The 20,796-nt window shown below is 44.9% G+C and overlaps 1 protein-coding gene across 1 annotated transcript in view; it reads right to left on the minus strand.

The window, feature by feature from the left end:
• SLC15A5 (solute carrier family 15 member 5) overlaps positions 1–7,273 on the minus strand; it is a 45,214-nt gene extending 37,941 nt beyond the window's left edge. Inside the window, exons 1-2 of the mRNA XM_028747780.2 lie at positions 6,774–7,273; positions 4,736–4,958 (exon numbers count right to left, since the gene is read on the minus strand). Of these exons, the coding sequence (XP_028603613.2) occupies positions 4,736–4,958; positions 6,774–7,146 (596 nt within the window). The 5' untranslated portion in view covers positions 7,147–7,273. The remainder of the gene's footprint in view (positions 1–4,735; positions 4,959–6,773) is intronic.
• Positions 7,274–20,796: the final 13,523 nt, after the last annotated feature.

Below are 20,796 nucleotides of genomic sequence, written 5' to 3' on the forward strand. Positions count from 1 at the left end.
CCTGTTCTCATCCTGAAGGAAAGTTCTTAACCCCGAGGTACTATTTCTGGGTTAGCGGAGTCTGTAACCTGAAGCGTCTGTAACCTGAAGCGTCTGTAACCTGAGGTACCACTGTATATGCAATTTCACATAAATGCAGGGTGCCTCGGAACGTAAATGGGGAGTTTCCTATACCAGCATGTCATGCCCAATTTCATTTGCATCAGTGAGCACGGTGTGGCACAACAGCGAACATCATTGGGTAATGCCACTACTACCCCATGAAAACAGAAGGAAAGAACTGCATGCCAATCTACCACCCGAAATTTCATCACTTTACCCCTGCAGTTTTCTGGGTTAAGAGAGCAGCCAATGGATTTTTCTGGAATCAGATAACACAGAAATGAGCTCTAAACGTGCATTTACACCCCCATAGTTTCCTGAAAGTAGCTTTTGGCTCAGATACAATGCAGAAATTAACAGTTAGAGAGGTGTTGGGAAAAATGGAACAAACTGCGGTGCGGATGCAGCCTATGTCTGGGCTGCAGGCCTGCACGTGGGGGGACCAGGCAATACCCCATCGCCTCCTTTCTCCTTGACTTGGTGATCGTAAAGGCAGACAACACTCTGGATGCAGAATTGATGGTCAACGTAAAGGCCTGCATAGCCAGTGAATTATCTTCTCAAAGCATATAGCTAAATTAGACACATCCTTATGACCGGCTATCAAGTAAAAAGAAGGCCTGAGCTATAATTACGTGCACTTACAATGAAGAGGCCAAAGACTAAACTTCATTATGGTAGATTTAAGATCGGAGCCATGTGTCCTTTCTTCAAACCACACAGTGCCGGAGAAATTAGCTTTTTATTACCTGCCTTCCTTTGCCCAGCAAAAGCCCCAAGCACCGCCCCACTCAGTTTACCCCAAGGGTACATTTTATATGCATTAATCTTTCCCTTTGTAATCAACACCAGAAAGTGTCACTTTGATTAAACAAAAAAAGAAAAAAGGAGAGGAAAAAAGGCTCCTCTGAATTACTAGGACTGCAGTACAATAAATTCTCTTGAGCTATCGCTCAGATTGGTCTTCAGACTTAATTCTCCAGAGTCTTATTTAATCAAAATGATGTTGCTAATTAAGGATTAAAACCTGGAATTTTATTTATTTATTTCAAAAGGGAAGATTTTTTTCCCTTCTTCCTTATTCTCTCCTTCGGGTAGGTCAAGGAGAAGGAATTTGCTCAGAGGAACCAAGCCATCTTGCTACCTTCTGCAAAGCTGCAATATTTAAGAATGTTTGGATTTAATCCAAAAACGGAGATATCAATATAATTGGGGAGGAGGGGGTGGTTATGGAAGCACTGAAAATATCCTTAGAAAACTGTCCCACAATGGAAGAAAGCAAATATATTTCTACTGATAATTTAATTATCAATATTAAAAAGTTCAGTGGTATTAGTGAATAGAGATAAGCAATTTTCATTACTCTATAGATATCTATTGACTTGCCAATGCCAGGACACCTGTGTGGCCAACAACTGTTTTGTGAATGGCCATAGTTCAATCATGCAATTATCAGTATATGTACTTTTTCTGAATTTTATTTCGCTCTGACTCCACTGCTTACAGTTCCTTCCTCCCAGCTGTGTGCGTATGTGTTGATGAACTCAGCTGTGAAACTGCTGTGAAACTGATGTCAGGATAAATTTGTTACAAGAAAACAGAAGAGGGGGTCCCCAAATGAAAATAACAGAAAGCCCAAGTCTCGGGGACCCAGTTACAAAAATAATATCCTTTGTAATTGGGTTCCTGTGACTTGGTCTCTTTGTTATAATAAATTTGTGAGCCTTCGTGGTGCCACAAGGCTCTCTGCTGTTGTTTTTAAAAAATGGTATGCAGACGGTAACGCCTTTGGGAAAGTATTTTAATCAGAGGTAACTAAAATGTATGTGTTTCATATCAATGCAGATGAGAGCCATGCAGAGGAATAGGCATTTATTATGACCTCTGCAGGAAATCTATATGGAGCTATACAGAGTTTGTAAGTCATTGCGGCTAGGCTCCCTGTACTATTTATTAACCCAGAAAGAGGTTGGCTAGTGTTCGACAATGCGATCATTCATATCTATGAAATTATTTCTTACATTTATGTCCCAGCTTTTCTCTAAGGAGCTGAAGACGATGTATGTGGTTTTCCAACTCCCTTCTCACTTTACCCTCACAACAGCCCCGCAAGGTAGGTTAGATGGGAAGCTATGACAGAGCTTAATGGATGAAGGAAGATTTGAAACTACTCTTAGTCCAGCTCTTAGTAAAAAGAAAGGTGAAGGTAAAGGACCCCCGGACGGTTAAGTCCAGTCAAAGGTGACTATGGGGTTGCAGCGCTCATCTCGCTTTCAGGCTGAAAGAGCCGGCGTTTGTCCACAGACAGATTTCTGGGTCATGTGGCCAGCATGACTAAACCGCTACTGGCACAACGGGACACCGTGACGGAAACCAGAGCGTACAGAAACACTGTTTACCTTCCTGCCGCAGTGGTAACTATTTATCTACTTGCACTGGTGTGCATTCAAACTGCTAGGTTGGAAGGAGCTGGGACAGAGCAACGGGAGCTCACCCCATCGTGGGGATTCGAACTGCCATCCTTCTGATTGGCAAGCCCAAGAAGCCCAGTGGTTTAGACCACATTGCCACCCGCATCCCTCTCCTGCTTAACACAACAATGGTAGCCTTGCCTCATGCACGACTTCCCAGAGCTGCACCAGAACAAAGGTGGTTCTTCCTTCCCTTGGGGAAGGTCTATAGCTCAGTGGAAGAGCATCTGCCTTGCAAGAAGAAGGTCCCAAATTCAATTCCCGGCATCTCCAGGTAGGATTAGGAGACCACAGCACCACCCCTGTCCCCTGACAGTGTGGTGTAGTGGTTAAGAGCGGTAGATTTGTAATCTGGGGAACCGGGTTCGCGTCTCCGCTCCTCCACATGCAGCTGCTGGGTGACTTTGGGCCAGTCACACTTCTCTGAAGTCTCTCAGCCCCACTCACCTCACAGAGTGTTTGTTGTGGGGGAGGAGGGGAAAGGAGAATGTTAGCCGCTTTGGGACTCCTTTGGGTAGTGATAAAGCGGGAGATCAAATCCAAACTCCTCCTCCTCCTCCTCCTCCTCCTCCTCCTCCTCCTCCTCTTCTTCTTCTTCCTCCTCCTCCTCACTCTAACCACTACAACCATGCCAGCTCTTCCACATCTTTCTATGCCAACACATCTCTGTTATCATCCCTTTTCAGTAACATCTGCTTGTTTAAATTATTATTAATTTGGCCTGCAAGAACTGTGGAATTATTTTCCACTGTTGATGTTGCACTGGTAGAAGGCAGCTCTGAGAAAGCAGAGCGAGTTGCTTGTGGGGAAACTGTCCTCAATAAACACATGAGACGTAACCGGCTGTGTTCTTAGATAAATAAGGTATGGTATTCATTGTATCAAATTGTAAATTTCAACAGAAGTAACTCATAGAGTTCAACAAACGAACAAAGCAGAAGACCCAGCGGATCAGATCATTCTTTAGTCAATTCATGCATAAGGTCCATCCATGTAATGGTGTCTATTCCACCTGTCTGTTCATAAAGTCCAAACAATTCACATGAGAGGTTGTTACAGTTCCAGAAAATCCTTTCACATAGTCTAGACACGGATTTCTGGAATATTGGCCTTGTTTCACCATCCTGGGCTTCTTCAGTAGTTAAAGCACATATGTGATATTACAAGACGGTGGATCTTATGGCATAGTAGTAGCTGTGATAATTGCTTTATGTGACAATGGGTTTGTTTGTTGCTGTTTTGTGGGGAAACTGTGGCTTTTCAGATGTTTCTGGACTCCTCACACTACCCTGGGATCAAGACAAGACCTAGGAGAAGCTAGTAAGCCATTATGTATTCCCCGGATTTTCCAGAATGTTTGCTGAAGGGAATATACAGTAGTACCTCGGTTTAAGAACAGTCCTGTTTAAGAACAATTCAGTTTACAAACTCCGGAAAAGCGGAAATAGTGTCCTAGTTTGAGAACTTTACCTCGGTCTAAGAACGGAATCCGAATGGTGGAAGCGCACCAGCAGCAGGAGGCCTCATTAGGGAAAGCGCACCTCGGTTTAAGAACGGTTTCGGTTTAAGAATGGACCTCCGGGATGGATTAAGTTCATAAACTGAGGTACCACTGTACTAGGAATGCAAGAATGCATCTGGTGCATGCTGGGTACACAGTGGAGCCAAGATGGCCATGTGCGTCTGGGAACTTACAAGAAGGATATGAAAAGGATGGTCATCCCCAGTCATTTGCCATTAGCATCTGGTAACTGAGAAGTATGCACCCTCTGAGCAGGGATGTTACATTTAAGGGCCAACCTTGATGCAAAGCTAAACACACTAAAAAACCCCAGTGCTCAACAGCCAACCCAATATCTCTGTCAACAATTGTTCAGTGGAGATTTTAAAACTGGCGGCCTTCCAGTGGGACAGTCTCACACAGGAGCACCTCAAGCACAATGGAGGGAATAAGGATTTAAAACACATGGGCTGTGTCCCTGCAGAAGTGGTTGGACTACAGCTCCCATCATCCCTGGTCCCTGATCATGCTGACTGAGGCTGATGGGAGTTGGAGTCCAGCAACATTGGAGTCAGGATATTTAATCAGCTACCGAGATCTTTCAAAGCAACACCCCTTCCCCACCACTATTCTCCCAATTGCAACAGCGGCAGGCACTGACCAGTTGAAGAACGACAGAAGCTCCTTTTCTCTGTAAGCATCAAGGTCGTAAACGCTCAAGGGGCACACGATGGCTCTTATTCCTCCTGAGCCAAGGCAGGTGGCTGACAGCCCCACGTAAAAGAGGACCTGCTGCTCTCTTCTAGCCAAGGTGTGGAGGACGTAGTGCTTATCTATGAAAAAGTCTTCAAAGGGGAAGGCGACGACAGGTAGTAGGGCTGTACCTGCAACATGAAAGGCAGTGTGTGTGAGAAGGGCAGGATGAAAGGGTAACTAAGAAATGAATTGCTTATGACATTTTTTTTAAAAAAAATAGGGGGACAGTTGTGTAACCAGACCGTGTTAAACATCCAAAAGGAGTTGCCAATTCCCCACCAGCATAATAATAATAATAAAAGTAATAATAATAATAATAATAATAATAATAATAATAATAATAATAATAATAATTTATTATTTATACCCTGCCCATCTGGCTGGGCCTCCCCAGCCACTCTGGGCGGCTTCCAAAAAAATATTAAAATACTGTAATACACCAAACATTAAAAGCTTCCCTAAACAGGGCTGCCTTCAGATGTCTTCTAAAAGTCTGGTAGTTGTTGTTCTCTTTGACATCTGGTGGGGGGGGCATTCCACAGGGAGGGCGCCACTACCGAGAAGGCCCTCTGCCTGGTTCCCTGTAACTTGGCTTCTTGCAGTGAGGAAATCACCAGAAGGCCCTCGGTGCTGGACCTCAGTGTCCGGGTAGAACGATGGGGGTGGAGACGCTCCTTCAGATATACTGGATCATCAAAAGGACTATCAGGCTGTGCACACCTTATTATACCTTCAAAGCATATGTGCTCTTCCAAGCCCACGTTTCCAGCAAGTTCACACTCCTATCTCAGCGACATCTATGCTGGCTTGGTCTTGCCCACAGAATGGAAGATGGAGGCATCCCCAAGGATGTGCTCTACAAGGAGCTGGCTTCAGTCACCAGCCCTATTGGCAGATCAACTCTACGTTACAAAGGTATCTACAAATGGGAATCCCTTGCAGATGACTGCAGTGCCTGGAGACAGGCAGTCAGGTCATGTATCCACAGCAGTGGCCAGAGGAGGAATGACCGCTGGGCACAGTGCAGAGAGAAGAAATGCCATTGTGCATCTGCAGTAACACAACCGGATGCCTTCATCTGCCTCTGCTGCAACAAAACATGTCTCTCCCATATCGGTCTCTACAGCCAAAGGCACACTCCTCCATTGCCTCCCAAGACAGAAGGATGCCAACAATAAGATGTACATTCTTTCCCTCAAAGGATTGTGGGCAATGTAGTTCACACACATTCACACCCACCCACCCACACACCAAGAGTTACAATTCCCAGAATTCTTTGAGGAAGAAAATGTGCTTCAGATGTGTTTTAAATGTATACTGTCCACACAGCCACAGTTGCAGCGCATGCTACATCCATGGCAGAAGGTGCTCTATTTCTGCACCACCGTTTTTGTCCAGAACCACCCAAAATAGTTTGGGAATCCATCATCTACATAAATGACAATCAAAGAAAACAAATAAAGTACCCCAATCAAGTCGCAGGGATTGGAGAATATTTTCCATCCTTAAGTTCAGTTGTCCACATTTCTACAATAGTGGAAATCACAATAGTGATTTTCTTTCTTTTAAAAAAAAATGTCCTCATGACAATTCATCAGCATTTCAGTTGAAGTCTTCTAATGCACACAACTGTATGCAATCCCCCCTAATATACATACCTTTGCAAAGCAAGGTATACGCTTCCTATACAATGCATTGTTGCATGTTATTTCCACTTACATCTTTTAAACACAATGTGCCTAAGCACATGCATTTAGCAGACATTAGCTGCAGAACTGCCTTGCGAAATTGCAAAATTCAGAGATGTGCAAATTTAGAGAAATGGCCTTGTTTCGGTTTGCGTACTGTTTGCAGAAAGCCTGAATTGGGTAGGTTCGCCTTGGAATGCTAACTGTGTCTGATTTCATCCCCACCCCTGGGAAGTGGCGCTACCAGATACCTACCTACGAAATGCAGAAACGCACAGATATACGCCAGTTTGCTCCGTCCCACCAGGCACTGGGCCAGCCAGCCCATCAGAAGCGGAGCCACCATGCAAGCGCCTACAAAGCAGAGATTGATCGTGGCTGCCTGGTGGTTGGGATAGCCAAGCTTGATAGTGCAGAAAAGGATCATGTTGCAGACGATGCCAAAGAAAGTGAACTTTTCGCACAGCTCCACGAGCAGTAGCCAGATTGTTCCTTGGATTTCCTTCCTTGGCTTAGAGCTGGAGATGCCATCGCTGTCTTGCCTGGCTGTGGGTTTTCCGCCCTCCTTCGTGGGTACAGTGCTTAGCAGTTGCCCATCTGGCATGAGTTTCATATCTACAAGAGGCATCACTTGCTGTTGCTGGAGGATAGTAGCTCGGGGCAAGGCAATCTTTTTTGTGTGAGCGCACTTCAGTCACCCGCTTCTGTAACCGGCACACAAGTGAGACCGTTGCGTTAAATTCCACATCTCGCCACAACAATTCTCAGATCCTCATCTTTTACAGATCCAAGCCGTCTAACTAACTTACTTGAGCACGCAGGTTTTTCAGAAACCAATCGGTTTAATTAGCTCGTTATGTGGCAAACATGACCTCCCCCCCCACTCTGACCGCAAAGCAACAATTGCCTATTAAAATTATGTGAATCCAATAGAAAGTGCAGCAAACTTTATCTGCCCGCTGCAGATAAAGGTTTAAATACCGAGGAAGGCTAAAGCACCTCAGCAAAATTCAAGTATTGGGATCAAGGAAAAAATAATGCAGGGCTAATATTCCAACGCTTTTAATTAAGCAACTGCGGATGAAACTGGGAGCAAAGTGATAAAGACAGGAAGGATGCACATAAGCAAATGAACAATAGCTTATCGTTATAACATTTCTTGTTATTATTCGAGTTAAATTGAGATAAGAAAGTTAATTAGGAGGGGGGGAAAGTATATGCCACTACATTTAAGTGCAGTAAGTCGTATCTCCGTCAGCATCCCTCCTGCCAAATAATTGCAATGGACTAATGAAAACAGGGCAGGGGTGGGTATCGTAAGGAAAATCTCCGTGCAAAATTTATCTGTTTTGACTGTGTTCTGGTCGCAACTGTTTGCTGCTATTTAGAAGGGAGAAAGTGCCTTTTTGGGGGGGAGGGAAGCAATGGGCAGTGGCAAGCAGACAAAAATTAAAACTAAAATTAAGAAGTGAATTCCATGCAGAAGGGCAGCAGCCATCGTGAGCTGACCTGGGCAGGCTGTTACACAGAGGCTCTGAACCAAACTGACTCCTGTTCTGAATCCGAGGTTCAGGGCAATGCTGCCTGAATCCCATGTTGAGAAAGGCTGCTGCTGCACTTGTTGCAAAAGCTGGCTCCTCCTGGACTGTGAATGCTGTCCACTCATCCATCAGTGTTGTGCAGATGTGCAAATAAAAGTATATATCATAGGGCTGACATATGTGTGGGATTTCAAAGGTGGAAGTGATGTCTGGGGGGAATTTCTGGAAGACAGCGGTTTGTCCTGGATCTTTGGTAAGTACAGTGGTACCTCGGGTTACAGAAGCTTCAGGTTACAGACTCCGCTAACCCAGAAATGGTACCTCGGGTTAAGAACTTTGCTTCAGGATGAGAACAGAAATCACATGGCGGCCGCAGGAGGCCCCATTAGCTAAAGTGGTACCTCAGGTTAAGAACAGTTTCAGGTTAAGAATGGACCTCCAGAACGAATTAAGTTCTTAACCCGAGGTACCACTGTAAACTGAAAAAAATCTCAGTTTTTGGGGGGCTCAACGACTTTCGTGGTAACTTGGCTTTTCCTTTTTGTAATATGGCAGCCCTAATATATCATAAAGATACCATAGTCACATACACAGCACACATATGAAGCACTACAATACCAGTTTAATAGCCATGGAGAATCCTACGAACTGTAGTTTGTTACAAGTGCTATAATAATAATGATAGTAATAATTTATTACTTATACCCTGCCCATCTGGCTGGACCTCCCCAGCCACTCTGGGCAGCTCCCAACAGAATATTAAAAACACAATAAAACATCAAACATTAAAAACTTCCCTAAAAAGGGCTGCCTTCAGATGTCTTCTAAAAGTCAGATAGTTGCTTAGCTCCTTGGCATCTGACGGCAGGGCGTTCCACAGGGCAGGTGCCACTACCGAGAAGGCCCTCTGCCTGGTTCTCTGTAGCTTCACGTCTCGCAGGGAGGGAACTGCCAGAAAGCCCTCAGAACTGGACCTCAGTGTCTGGGCTGAATGATGGGGGTGGAGATGCTCCTTCAGGTGTAAGGAGTGTTCATCTTATAGAGCTACAATTCCCAGCACCTCTAACAATCTACAGTTCCCATGGTTCTCCATGGCTGTTAAAGTGGCATAAGAGTGCTTTAAATGCATGGTGTGAATGTGATGTTAGGCTCCTTGGTCTCCAAGAGTCAGCAAACTGCTGGGAAGGTACAAGGAGAGCAACATGGGAGGCAAGGGCTTTGCGGAGGCAAGAAATGAATGCGCAGCATCCTTGCAGAGTGAAAAAACCATTCAAAGACATTCAAGACACAGCCCCATCACTCACCACTGGGCAAGCATATAATTTTTTAAAACATGCGTTTCAAACATGCAATTCTATTGCACATACTTGTTTTAAAACCACCGCTTTTGTTTATATTTTCGATACGTTTCGCATCAATTTATCTTCAATGTTTGATTTACATGTGTTTTAAATAAATACTGCCTATTGGTGGTTTGTTTTTGTTTGTTTTGCAAACTGCTTAGAGGCTTTGGCTGAGGAAGCAGTCTAAAAACCTTGACAACCAAATAACAAAATTAAATTGCTTTTTTGTAGGGGTGGGGAAGTTGGAGGCTGACAAGGAAATCTAAAAGGCCCACTCTCCAGTTCCCTTCCATTTCAGTCAAATCATAAATTCCCCATATATATATATATATACATATAAGGAGCTAAAGGGACTTGTCACAAAATCTAAGGGGGTCCCCTGCTGCCCCCACAATTTAGGCACCTTTAATCAACTCTTAATTTCAGACATATACTTCTACACATTTAAAAAGAGATACAATTCTCCCTGATGAACCACCAGTCCTAACAAACAACCATGTCAGGCCAGGACGAAAGAAAGAAAGAAAGAAAGAAAGAAAGAAAGAAAGAAAGAACGAAAGAACGAAAGAACGAAAGAAAGAAAGAAAGAAAGAAAGAACGAAAGAACGAAAGAAAGAAAGAAGACAATAAGAATCCCTGAGTGGTTTTTTTTTTTGGAAAACTGGGTCAGGGAGAGATCTTTGGTGGAACAAACAGGGGTCTAATCCTGCCTCTAGAAGTTTTCCAGTACCTGATACAGGCAGCAGTTGTGGTCTGGCCTCCCTTCTTGCTGCCAGTTTCAGCTTCTGACAGTCGGAGCCTTCAGTTCCAAGACACTTCCCCCCCCCCCAAGGCCTAATCCTGCATTGATTTAAGCCTCACTAGGGGAAGATTTAAGACTGACTTGGGAGTGAACCCCAGTGGGACTTCCTTCCAGTAAACATGCAAAGGTCAGAGCACTCTTACCAAACCTGCAGCATGAGACCCGAGAGAGTCAGCAAGCCGGGTCAAACCACCCTCAGGATTTGCATTCCACATTTATAGCCCCTGATACCACATAGCAGGCTTACTCGAAAGCAAATCTCATGGAACTGAATGAGACTTGCTCCCAAGTAGGGAAGGTGCACTGAATATGTCCATTTTGGTTTCTCTCAGTTTCTCTCTTTTCCACTCTCACATTCCCACATTAGTTTGCAAATTAATTCATTAGCACCTGACTGCAATTTCATGTAATATTCTCATTTTTGTATGCCACTTTGTCCAACATATGCATTTCCCCTAATATATCTCTGCTATTTTTTTAGTAATACAGTGGTACCTCGGGTTAAGAACTTAATTTGTTCTGGAGGTCTGTTCTTAACCTGAAACTGTTTTTAACCTGAAGCACCACTTTAGCTAAAGGGGCCTCCTGCTGCTGCCGCATGATTTCTGTTCTCATCCTGAAGCAAAGTTCTTAACCTGAGGTAATATTTCTGGGTTAGCGGAGTTTGTAACCTGAAGCGTATGTAACCTGAAGCGTATGTAACCTGAGGTACCACTGTATATTCATTTCTATACGACATTTACTGGAGTATATGCACATTTATATGTACATGGTACTCGATTGCAAAATTTGACAACATACGAATTTTGAGAGGTTAGGGTTCACATATTGTTTCGCAAAGTGTGAATCAGGTGGGTTTGACTTTAAATTCAAATAGAAACAAAATTCTCCTCCATCCAGACTCGCAACTAGCGTGCATGGGATTGCAGCCAAGGGCTATAACACATCCACTTTTGCTCGGAAGCAGCCTATCAAATTTAAACATTTTAAATCATCGGTTTTAACTTTTCTGTTAATAATTTCGTTGTTCCGTCCTCTTTGTAAACTGCTTTGAGGTTCCCCTCCCCTACAATCTAGTGGTGCAGCATAGTTCCAAATCTGAAAAGAAAACATCGGTGGGCAACTCTGTGTATATTTCCAAGAAGAAAGATTTAAGCTATTTCGCAATGTTCTTGGAAGTCTGTTTGAATCAAACAGGGAGGGGGGAAATTAGGTACAGAGGGATGGGCGGTAATTGCCATAGACAAGAGATATGTGCTAAATCCTTCCTCTTTGATTTCTAGGAGCCCTGTTCGCTTTGGTTACTGAGATTTCATTTAGAGGACAGCCTGTGTGTGTCTTGAGTTATTATTTGGCGCCATAAGGTCTAGAAACTCTTAGAGAAAAAGACTGGATCTAATGATGCCCGATTAACACCAGACACATACCCTCCAACATTTCTCCGATTAAAATAGGGACATCCTATTCCAATAATAATAATAATAATAATAATAATAATAATAATAATAATAAGGTAAAGGTACCCCTGCCCGTACGGGCCAGTCTTGCCAGACTCTAGGGTTGTGCGCTCATCTCACTCTATAGGCCGGGAGCCAGCGCTGTCCGGAGACACTTCCGGGTCACATGGCCAGCGTGACATCGCTGCTCTGGCGAGCCAGAGCCACACACGGAAACACCGTTTACCTTCCCGCTAGTAAGCGGTCCCTATTTATCTACTTGCACCCGGGGGTGCTTTCGAAGTGCTAGGTTGGCAGGCGCTGGGACCGAGCAACAGGAACTCACCCCGCCGCGGGGATTCAAACCGCCGACCTTTCGATCGGCAAGCCCTAGGCGCTGAGGCTTTTACCCACAGCGCCACCCGCGTCCCTATAATAATAATAACCACTCACAATAATAATAAACCCTGCCCATCTGACTGGGTTGTCCCAGCCATTCTGGGCGGCTTCCAACATATATAAAAACATAAAACAACATGAAACAACTTCCCTAGACAGGGCTGCCTTCAGATGTATTCTAAAAGTTGTACAGTGGTACCTCTGGATGCCAACAGAATCCATTCCAGAGTCCTGTTCACATCCAGAAGTGAACGCAACCCACATCCGCGGGTCGCGATTCGGCGCTACCGCGCATGCGCATGACGTCATTTTGAGCGTCTGCGCATGTGCATGCACGAGCGACGAAACCCGGAAGTAACGCGCTCCGTCGCAGTGGAGCACAACCCGAAAATATTCATCTTGAAACTACTTCAACCCGAGGTATGACTGTATAGTTACTTTGCTCAGGGATTGCATAACTCCATACCCTCCAACATTTCTCCAATGAAAATAGGTACGTCCCAAGGAAAAATGGGATATTCCAGTATCAAATCAGAAATCAGGATGGCTTCTGTAAATCCAGGACTGTCCATGGAAAATAGGGACACTTGGAGGGTCTGTAGATGTGGTGATGGGCAAACTCCCATTGGCTTCCACTGATTTTTTGTGGCCCTCTAGCCTTTCCTGAGCCTTCTCAAATGGGAGAATCACAACTTGGGAGAAGGAGGTTGGAAGGCTGGCTAGCTGTGGTGATGGTGGTCACATCCAGATAGGAGCCCAGGCTCTGCTTTGGAACTGTCTGGGTTTGCCTCACACCGGGCATGAGGCACCAGGGATTTTCCCAGTCCAGACTTTGTCCCCATTGCTAACAGGGAACAAAACCCCCTTCCAACACACACACACAATCATAGTTGTCAACTTTCCCCTTTTTTAAAGGGAAATTCCCTTATTCTGAATAGAATTCCTCACAAGAAAAGGGAAAAGCTGACAGCTATGCTCACAATGCTTGTAGGCAGATCTTTGCTCACAGTTACTGAGAAACAAATGCTACTAAATTTGAAGATACTTACTTCCTAGGCAGTGGGCTGCATTGCCTCAGAGACCAATTTGCCCTGCTTATCTTCACACAATGCAGCTCTGGAGGCAGAAAAATCAGGCTCCAGACCCTGGTCTTTGCACAAGCTGTTGTGGCAGAAAGAGCAGGCAGACACAAGCAGGAGAAATGCTTTTGGTTCGAAACATGTTTACAAACTGAGTCTGGTGGGGCTTACTCTCAAGTAAGTGTCTGTAGTATACCACTATGCTAGCAACTTGTGTTTCCCCATCTTCAGACTTTCTGCAGCAAAGCTTGTCTAGCAACCAAAATCATAGAGGTAGGATATCCCTTCTGTCAATCAGTTGCAGACACAGAGATGCCAAGTATTTTGTTCTGATAAGGCTCCTGTGCTTTTTAACACATATCTGGCATGCAGCTGGTGGAAGATTTCTCCATGTCAGGAAACTGTTAAAGGCACACACACTAATTGAAAGTGGCTGTATTGGGTCCATAGGAGCTAATCTAACCTAATCCATGGTAGGAAAATAGCGGGCAAGCTTTCAGATCGTTCAGAACTCTTCATCAGGTTGGCTGGAACTCAAATGTTTGCTCACATTTTGGTTGTGTATTGACTTGCTGTGTATTTTGGTAAGAATTCACAAAACCTGGCAGAAGTGAGATATGGGAAAACTGGAAGGTTTTTGGAGTACAGTGGTACCTCGGGTTAAGTACTTAATTCACTCCGGAGGTCCGTACTTAACCTGAAACTGTTCTTAACCTGAAGCACCACTTTAGCTAATGGGGCCTCCTGCTGCCGCCGCACCACCGGAGCATGATTTCTGTTCTTATCCTGAAGCAAAGTTCTTAACCTGAAGCACTATTTCTGGGTTAGCGGAGTGTGTAACCTGAAGCGTATGTAACCTGAAGCGTATGTAACCCGAGGTACCACTGTACCTGGAAAGTTTGTCTATTAGTCGAAATCATGGTCCTAGAACTGCAGAGTTGGAAGGGACCCTGAGGGCGATGCAGGAACCCTGCCTACAGCCGTCCCTGGGTGGGCTCGAACCACCAACCTTCTGGCTAACAGAAGGTTGCACTGACCTATTGCGCCACTTATTTGGATATGGGAAATTCACAATTACCCTGCCCAGCCATGAGCTTCTTGGTTACATTCACACCATGCATTTGAAGTGCACAATTTCTCCCAAAGAACCCTGGGAATTATAGTTCATGCCTTCACAGAGCTACGATTCCCAGCACCCTCAAAAACTACAGTTCCCAATATATATATATTTCTTTTCTTTTTTTGCAGAAGCCATACAATTTAAATGTCGGTTGTGGATGTGACCCTGGTCTTTTGGTCCAGCCATCTACGTAGCTGGACTGCTATGGCAGAAAGAACAAAGACGATGGTCCCAGGCAGACTTAGTAGAAATGGATATAAGTTCTATTGAAATGAGAAGGACTTCCTACCATAAGAGTGCACTCTGAGCAGGTTGCAGGGAGAGATAAGATGTTAATATAAGACACAAAGAAATAAAAACTTGGAGGTTCTCTTTTTTTATGGCTATAGGAGGTTCGTCTTATTTATGGCTGTAGGGACAACACATAATAATTAAGCTTTTTTTAATGATGTAATTTAGTCAGAAATGATATTTGGTCACAGATCATAAATCCACAGTCACTGAAGGATTCTCAGGACGCAAAATACCGCCTCAGGAGGAGTGATTTTCCTGAGGTTTGCAGCAGGGGAAGAAGGGGTTAAGCACTTCCCCCACATGCCTGCTCTGATACCTTTACTGATTATTCCTCCCTCCCCAACAGCTGATGCAATTTGCATTTTTAAAAACATGCATGTTAAATGCAAAGATGCACTGGACGTCCTGTCTACTTTTCTCTTCAAATATTCAACTATACCTCAGGCCAAGCAAATGGCAGACATACCTGACAGCATTGTAATTTCAGTGAAAATCTCATGGGTGGGGTGTAGATTCCCCACCCATTATTACCTTAGGTCAGCTTCACAGTACATAGTTATGGCTTCCCACAAGGAACATTGGGAACTGTAGTTTGTTAAGGGTGCTGGGAATCTCAGCTCTGTGAGGTGGAAACTGCAGTGACAGTAACTCAAACAGTGACAAAGTTGAAGGCCAACTGCAAAAGAACAGCCTTCCAATGGCAGTGTTATGGAAGTAAAGAGGAAGAGGAATTAAATCAGGCATGGGGAATCTTCAGCCCCCCAGATGTTGTCACACCACACCTCTTATCAACCATGGCATTGCTGATGGGGAGCAGGTGATGGGTTTTTTTAAGTCCAGCAACATCTACGTAGCTAGACTGCTATGGCAGAAAGCTGTTTCCACAGCTGCTCATGAGGCAGGGAGTTCTATGTACAGGACACTGTCGTAGGAAAAGGTCTCTCATCTCTTGCCACTAAGCAGTCCTCAAAATATGCACAGGTGGATCTGTCTTAAAGGACAAACAGATACACAAAGGCAGAAAAAGTCACTCAGGCAACTTGACCTTAAGCCATTGAAGGCTCTAGAAGGATTCCCAAACTTAGGTCTCCAGCTCTTTGTGGACTACAATTCCCATCATCCCTGACCACTGGTCCTGCTAGTCCAAAATTTTGTAGTCCAAAAGCAACTGGAGACCCAAGCTTTGGGAAACCTGCTCTAGATATCTTGGCCACCGCTTTCCATTGTACCAACCATCAATACAATAAAGGGTCACATGATCCCAAACAGCTGGCTTCGGTCAAGTTTTTGGCAGCACCATTCTGAGCCAACGGAAGTTTCTGAGTAGTGTTCAAGGGCAGCCCCACACAGAGTGCGGTGCAGTAGTCCAAAAACGTAACTGAAGCATGCAAAACCATGGCTACATCTGACCTCACCACAAATGAGCGCATCTGGTGCACTACTCTAAGCTGGCTGAAAGCACTTTCTGGGGCTATAAACACAGGCACTTATGTTTTGGCATATATCCATATTCAGCAAAGGTTGAAGTCCATTCCACCGTTCCATGATTTTTGGCACCATTGTGCTTTCCTCTCAAATGGCACCTGCTTTATTATTTTACGTCTTTGCTCCCTTTCTCTTTCAGCCTCAACCCAAACATATATAATTATATCTGTGCTAGGCAGTTTTTCATATGTTCACAGGCTCTTGTCTTATTGCACCTATTTGACGGTTTTATAATTCAGAGGTAATTGCATTGCAATTATTTTTCATGATGCATGGTGAAGTTTTATATCGTGGAGTTGGCAGATATTCTTTACGATGTTGTTTTCTCTAATGGGTAAATTAGACCTAGTTCTATCATATAGAAAGATGGCTTTTTAAAAATCCCATGACAAACTATAGATTGGAGAAAGCACTCAAGATCCCCCCCCCCTTGCATCTGCCCAAAAAGGGGGAGGGATATGTAATTATGTGATCAAGTAGTGCCTACAAGTAAAATAATACGATATGTGCATCTGGTTCCACTTGTCATCTGATAATGATGGATAGTGTCCATTCACAGGTTGGTCTCATGTATAGACCTGGGAAGGAAAATCTCCTTCCATTGCCAGCTATGTTACTTTAATTAGGTTTACGTCAAGTAGGCACCAATTCCTGGGAATTGTAATTGGTCAAGGACTGTTGTGCTCCTGTCTTGCTTGTGGGCTTCTGATAGGCCACAAGATGCTGGTCTGGTCCAGTTCTTATGAGAGGCAGTGTGGTGTAGTGGTTAGAGCGTCAAACAAGGCCTTGGATGACCTGGTTCAAGTCCTCACTTGGACGTGTAGCTCAGTTGTGAGTTGATTTGGTGCAGACTTGGACTGTAACCCTAAGAACGAGTACTAGGGAATCAATCTCATGAAAGTTAGTGGGATTCATTTCTGTTTACAGTGGTACCTCTGGTTGCAAACGGAATCTGTTCTGGAGGCCTGTTCGCAACATGAGCAGAACACAACCCGCGTCTGCGGGTCTGTGTGTGCACGGGTTGCGATTCGCTGCTTCTGCGCTTGCGGGTAACATCATTTTGCATGTCTGTGCATGCGTGAGCGGCGAAACCCGGAAGTAACCCTTTCCGGTACTTCTGGGTTGCCACGGGACGCAACCTGAAAACGCTCAACCTGAAGCAAACGTAACATGAGGTATGACTGTAAACTTGCAAAGGGTCACAGTGCCCCACACACAACACACCATTTGGAAGCATAAGAAGATGTCAAGGAGCTGTCAGTGAGCCAGGTCAGCCACAGGGCAGGCACACATACGGGCAGCACAGAATGCAATGAGTTATTTATTAACAGAAAATGCCATCACTGCAGAGTCCTCTGGTTCGTATAAATCCAACTGAGAAGTTGCTGAAACTGACCACTAGCTGTACCCTTCCCCTCTAGCCTAGGGTAACCAGATGTCCCCGGTTCCCAGGGACAGTCCCCAGATTAGCAAATCTGTCCCCGGGAAACGTGGCAGCAGCAGCCCAGAGCCAGCCTGGTAGTGCAGTTGGCTCTGGCTGGCTTCAGGAGCTGCTCGCTGCCATGGCACCCGCCATTTTTCCTGCGCCACAGCAGCAAGCAGCTCCTGAAGCCAGCCAGAGCCAACTGCACTACCAGGCTGGCTCCTCCTGGACAACGGCCATGACTCCCAAGCCTCCCCGATCTGCCAAACAAAGGGGGAAGGGGGAAGGAGATTGGGGCAGGCTTGGGAGTCACGGGTGGGTGGCGCGCCGTTGCCCAGTTTTTAAAAAAATTCTGCACATTTATGTTTCACAGGGTGTAAAATAAGGGCTTTGCACTTTTATACAATATGCATGTGTGCTTGGGCCCAGGGTCTTTTGCCTCACCATCCCCACTACTGACTCCCTGTTGCTACTCAGCTTAAAAAAAAAACACAACAGTGTCCCCTGATTCATTGAAAAAAATCTGGTAACCATACTCTAGCCTCTCACTCTGGATGCCTCCCAAGCAGAGGGTGAGCTCCTCCTCTGGGACTGTCTGGCTCTTTGCTCAGCAACATGCAGGACTCTCCTCGAATGGAGCGTCAGAGGGGGAGGATAGTCCGCAGGACTGTGACGGTCTGCACTCACACTGTAACTCTCAGCCTCTAACTCTGTCCTAGAAGGCCCTCCTTCTCCTGACCTTTGATCGCTCACATCCCCTACTTCTAGTACATAGCTGTCAACTTCTCCCTTTTCTTGCGAGGGATCCTATTCGGAATAAGGGAATTTCCCTTAAAAAGGGGGAAACGTTGACAGCTATGTTCTAGTACCTCCCAGCTCATCACTTCTGCAGACTGTTTTTCAGTGTCCCACAACCAGGATCCAGGATCCAGGATCTAAGTCATCATCTTCTGAGCTCTTGGGCAGGTGGCTCCCACCACTCTTCCTCATCATCCAGCCAGTCCCTGACAGAAGAGCTTTGTTGGATCAAAGGTCTGTCTAGTCCTTTGACCTTCTCTCTGGGAAATGATGACCAGAACAAGAGGGGGAGGAGACCTCTCCCAGGGTTGCTTCTCATTAACATGTACTTAAGAGGCATCTGTCTTCTGAAACCTGGAGGTGGCATCTAGCCATCATGGCTAGAAGCCACTGCTCCCCTTGCCATCAATGAACTGGCCTCCTCCCCTTTTGAACCCACCTAAATCTCGGTGGCTTAATGTAACTAGAATACCTGTTAATTTCTGAAAATCAAGCCATGTCTCCCAAAGCTTCCTTTTTTTATTTTGATGCATATGATTTCCAAAATAAAATAAAAATAAATTGTTTGTTTTTGTCGGAGATGTACATGTTTGATCTCCCTCTCTCAGCAATAGGTAATTTAAGCTTGGATAAAACACAAGAGCAATTTATTGCTTTTAGTATGAAATGGTTTATAATTAGTTCTGCGCTTGGCAGCTCTGCGATGGATTGAAATAGATAGATCTATATTTACCAAGTCTCCCACAACATTTTGCAGCTGGGGAGATGCGTGTTTACTCAGAAGTAAGCCCTATTGCTTTGAATAGGACTTCCTCTCAACCCACGCATAGGTCTGCCACCTTAGGAAGCCCATGACCTTGCTGACAGAAGCAGGACTCAAACTCGAGTGTCCGTTTCTGCCAAATTCTTTGATGAATGAGACATAGGCATTGCAAGGTTTAAAGGCACAGCAGATGAATTGCATGGCTAGGCATGAATGGATGACAAGGGTGGTCACAAGTCTTAGTGCAGCAAACTATAGGCCTCTCTGGTCTTGGCAAGGAAATGGGCACGCTCTGAGCAGGCTGGTCCTGTGAGGTTTGTTTGTTCTGGCACTGGAATCTCTGTGTCCTTGGTGATGGGGGTCGCAGCTCAAAATTCAACTTACTTTCAGGCTCCTCCTCTGGAAGAAGCTCCTTACTGATAGGAGTGGCGGGGAGCTCCCGGGATGAGTCTGATTTCAGGGCACAAGACTGAACACGCTGCAACTTTATGTTCCTTTCACACCAGATCATCCACCTATGTCCTCCAAATGGGTTGTGCAAGCCCTCATCCCCAGTTAGTTATGGTTCAGATCCAATCTAATTCAAATTTGTAAGTCTTCACCTCCATTCCTCCCACTGACTTGCATTGGCAATAATGTTTTTGTTTTTCCACTTAAGCACATGAAATTTGGAGACATGGGAGCTGCTCCAGAGGGGACTGATCCCAATAAAAGACAGATAGTTCCAGGGGATCATGTGCTAGCCCAGAATTAAATTATTATTTTTAACAAGAGCATACAGCCAACTGAGTGCTCAGTCCTGCTGGCTCTCATGCTTCTATTTGGCTGTGATGTAGATGTGAGAGATGCTACCTAGATACCTCATGTTAGCGCTAAGCTTTATGGCTTATACACTCACTGTATGTGTGCTGCTTGTGCACAAGTCAGAGGCACACAAGTACTTGGTGTGAGTACTAATGAAGACAGATACAGAAAACAGCTGCATGTAAAATGCAAGCCTAACCTTAAAAACTAGGGCCAAAATGAGAAGTTTCACTCCCTAAGAAACTCGTCTGACCAAATCAGGTACTGCTATCAACTATAAAAAAAGACAAGCTGAGCAAATGAACAACGATGGGTTTGGTTGGGAAAGGATGGGAAACAAGCAGCTACATATACAGTGGTACCTCGGGTTACATATGCTTCAGGTTACATACACTTCAGGTTACAGACTCCGCTAACCCAGAAATATTACCTCGGGTTAAGAACTTTGCTTCAGGATGAGAACAGAAATTGTGCTCCGGCGGTGCAGCGGCAGCAGGAAGCCCCATTAGCTAAAGTGGTGCTTCAGGTTAAGATCAATTTCAGGTTAAGAACGGACCTCTGGAACAAATTAAGTACTTAACCTGAGGTACCACTGTATAAGAAAGGTTGGGTAGGGTCATGAAGGATAAACCAAAGACAACCTGAACACCTGCTACCAATTTAATTCATGTTAACATTCCGAGAACTTACACAAGGGGGAGAAGCAGTAAGAGAAGTTGCTTTTTAAAAACAAACAAAAACAAAAACACTTCACAATCCCTCCCCAAGCACTGAACATTGGCTACCAGTGCGTTTCTGAGCACAATTCAAAGTGTTGGTGTTGATCTTTAAAGCCCTAAACGGCCTCGGTCCTGTATACCCGAAGGAGCATCTCCACCCCCATCTTTCAGGCCAGACCCTGAGTGCCGAGGGCCTTCTGGCAGTTCCCTCACTACAAGATTTGAGGTTTTAGGCAGAGGGTCTTCTCGGTAGTGGTGCCCACCATGTGGAA

The sequence above is a fragment of the Podarcis muralis genome, chromosome 10 (genome assembly GCF_964188315.1).
Source record: "Podarcis muralis chromosome 10, rPodMur119.hap1.1, whole genome shotgun sequence".
Classification (NCBI taxonomy): Eukaryota; Metazoa; Chordata; class Lepidosauria; order Squamata; family Lacertidae; genus Podarcis; species Podarcis muralis.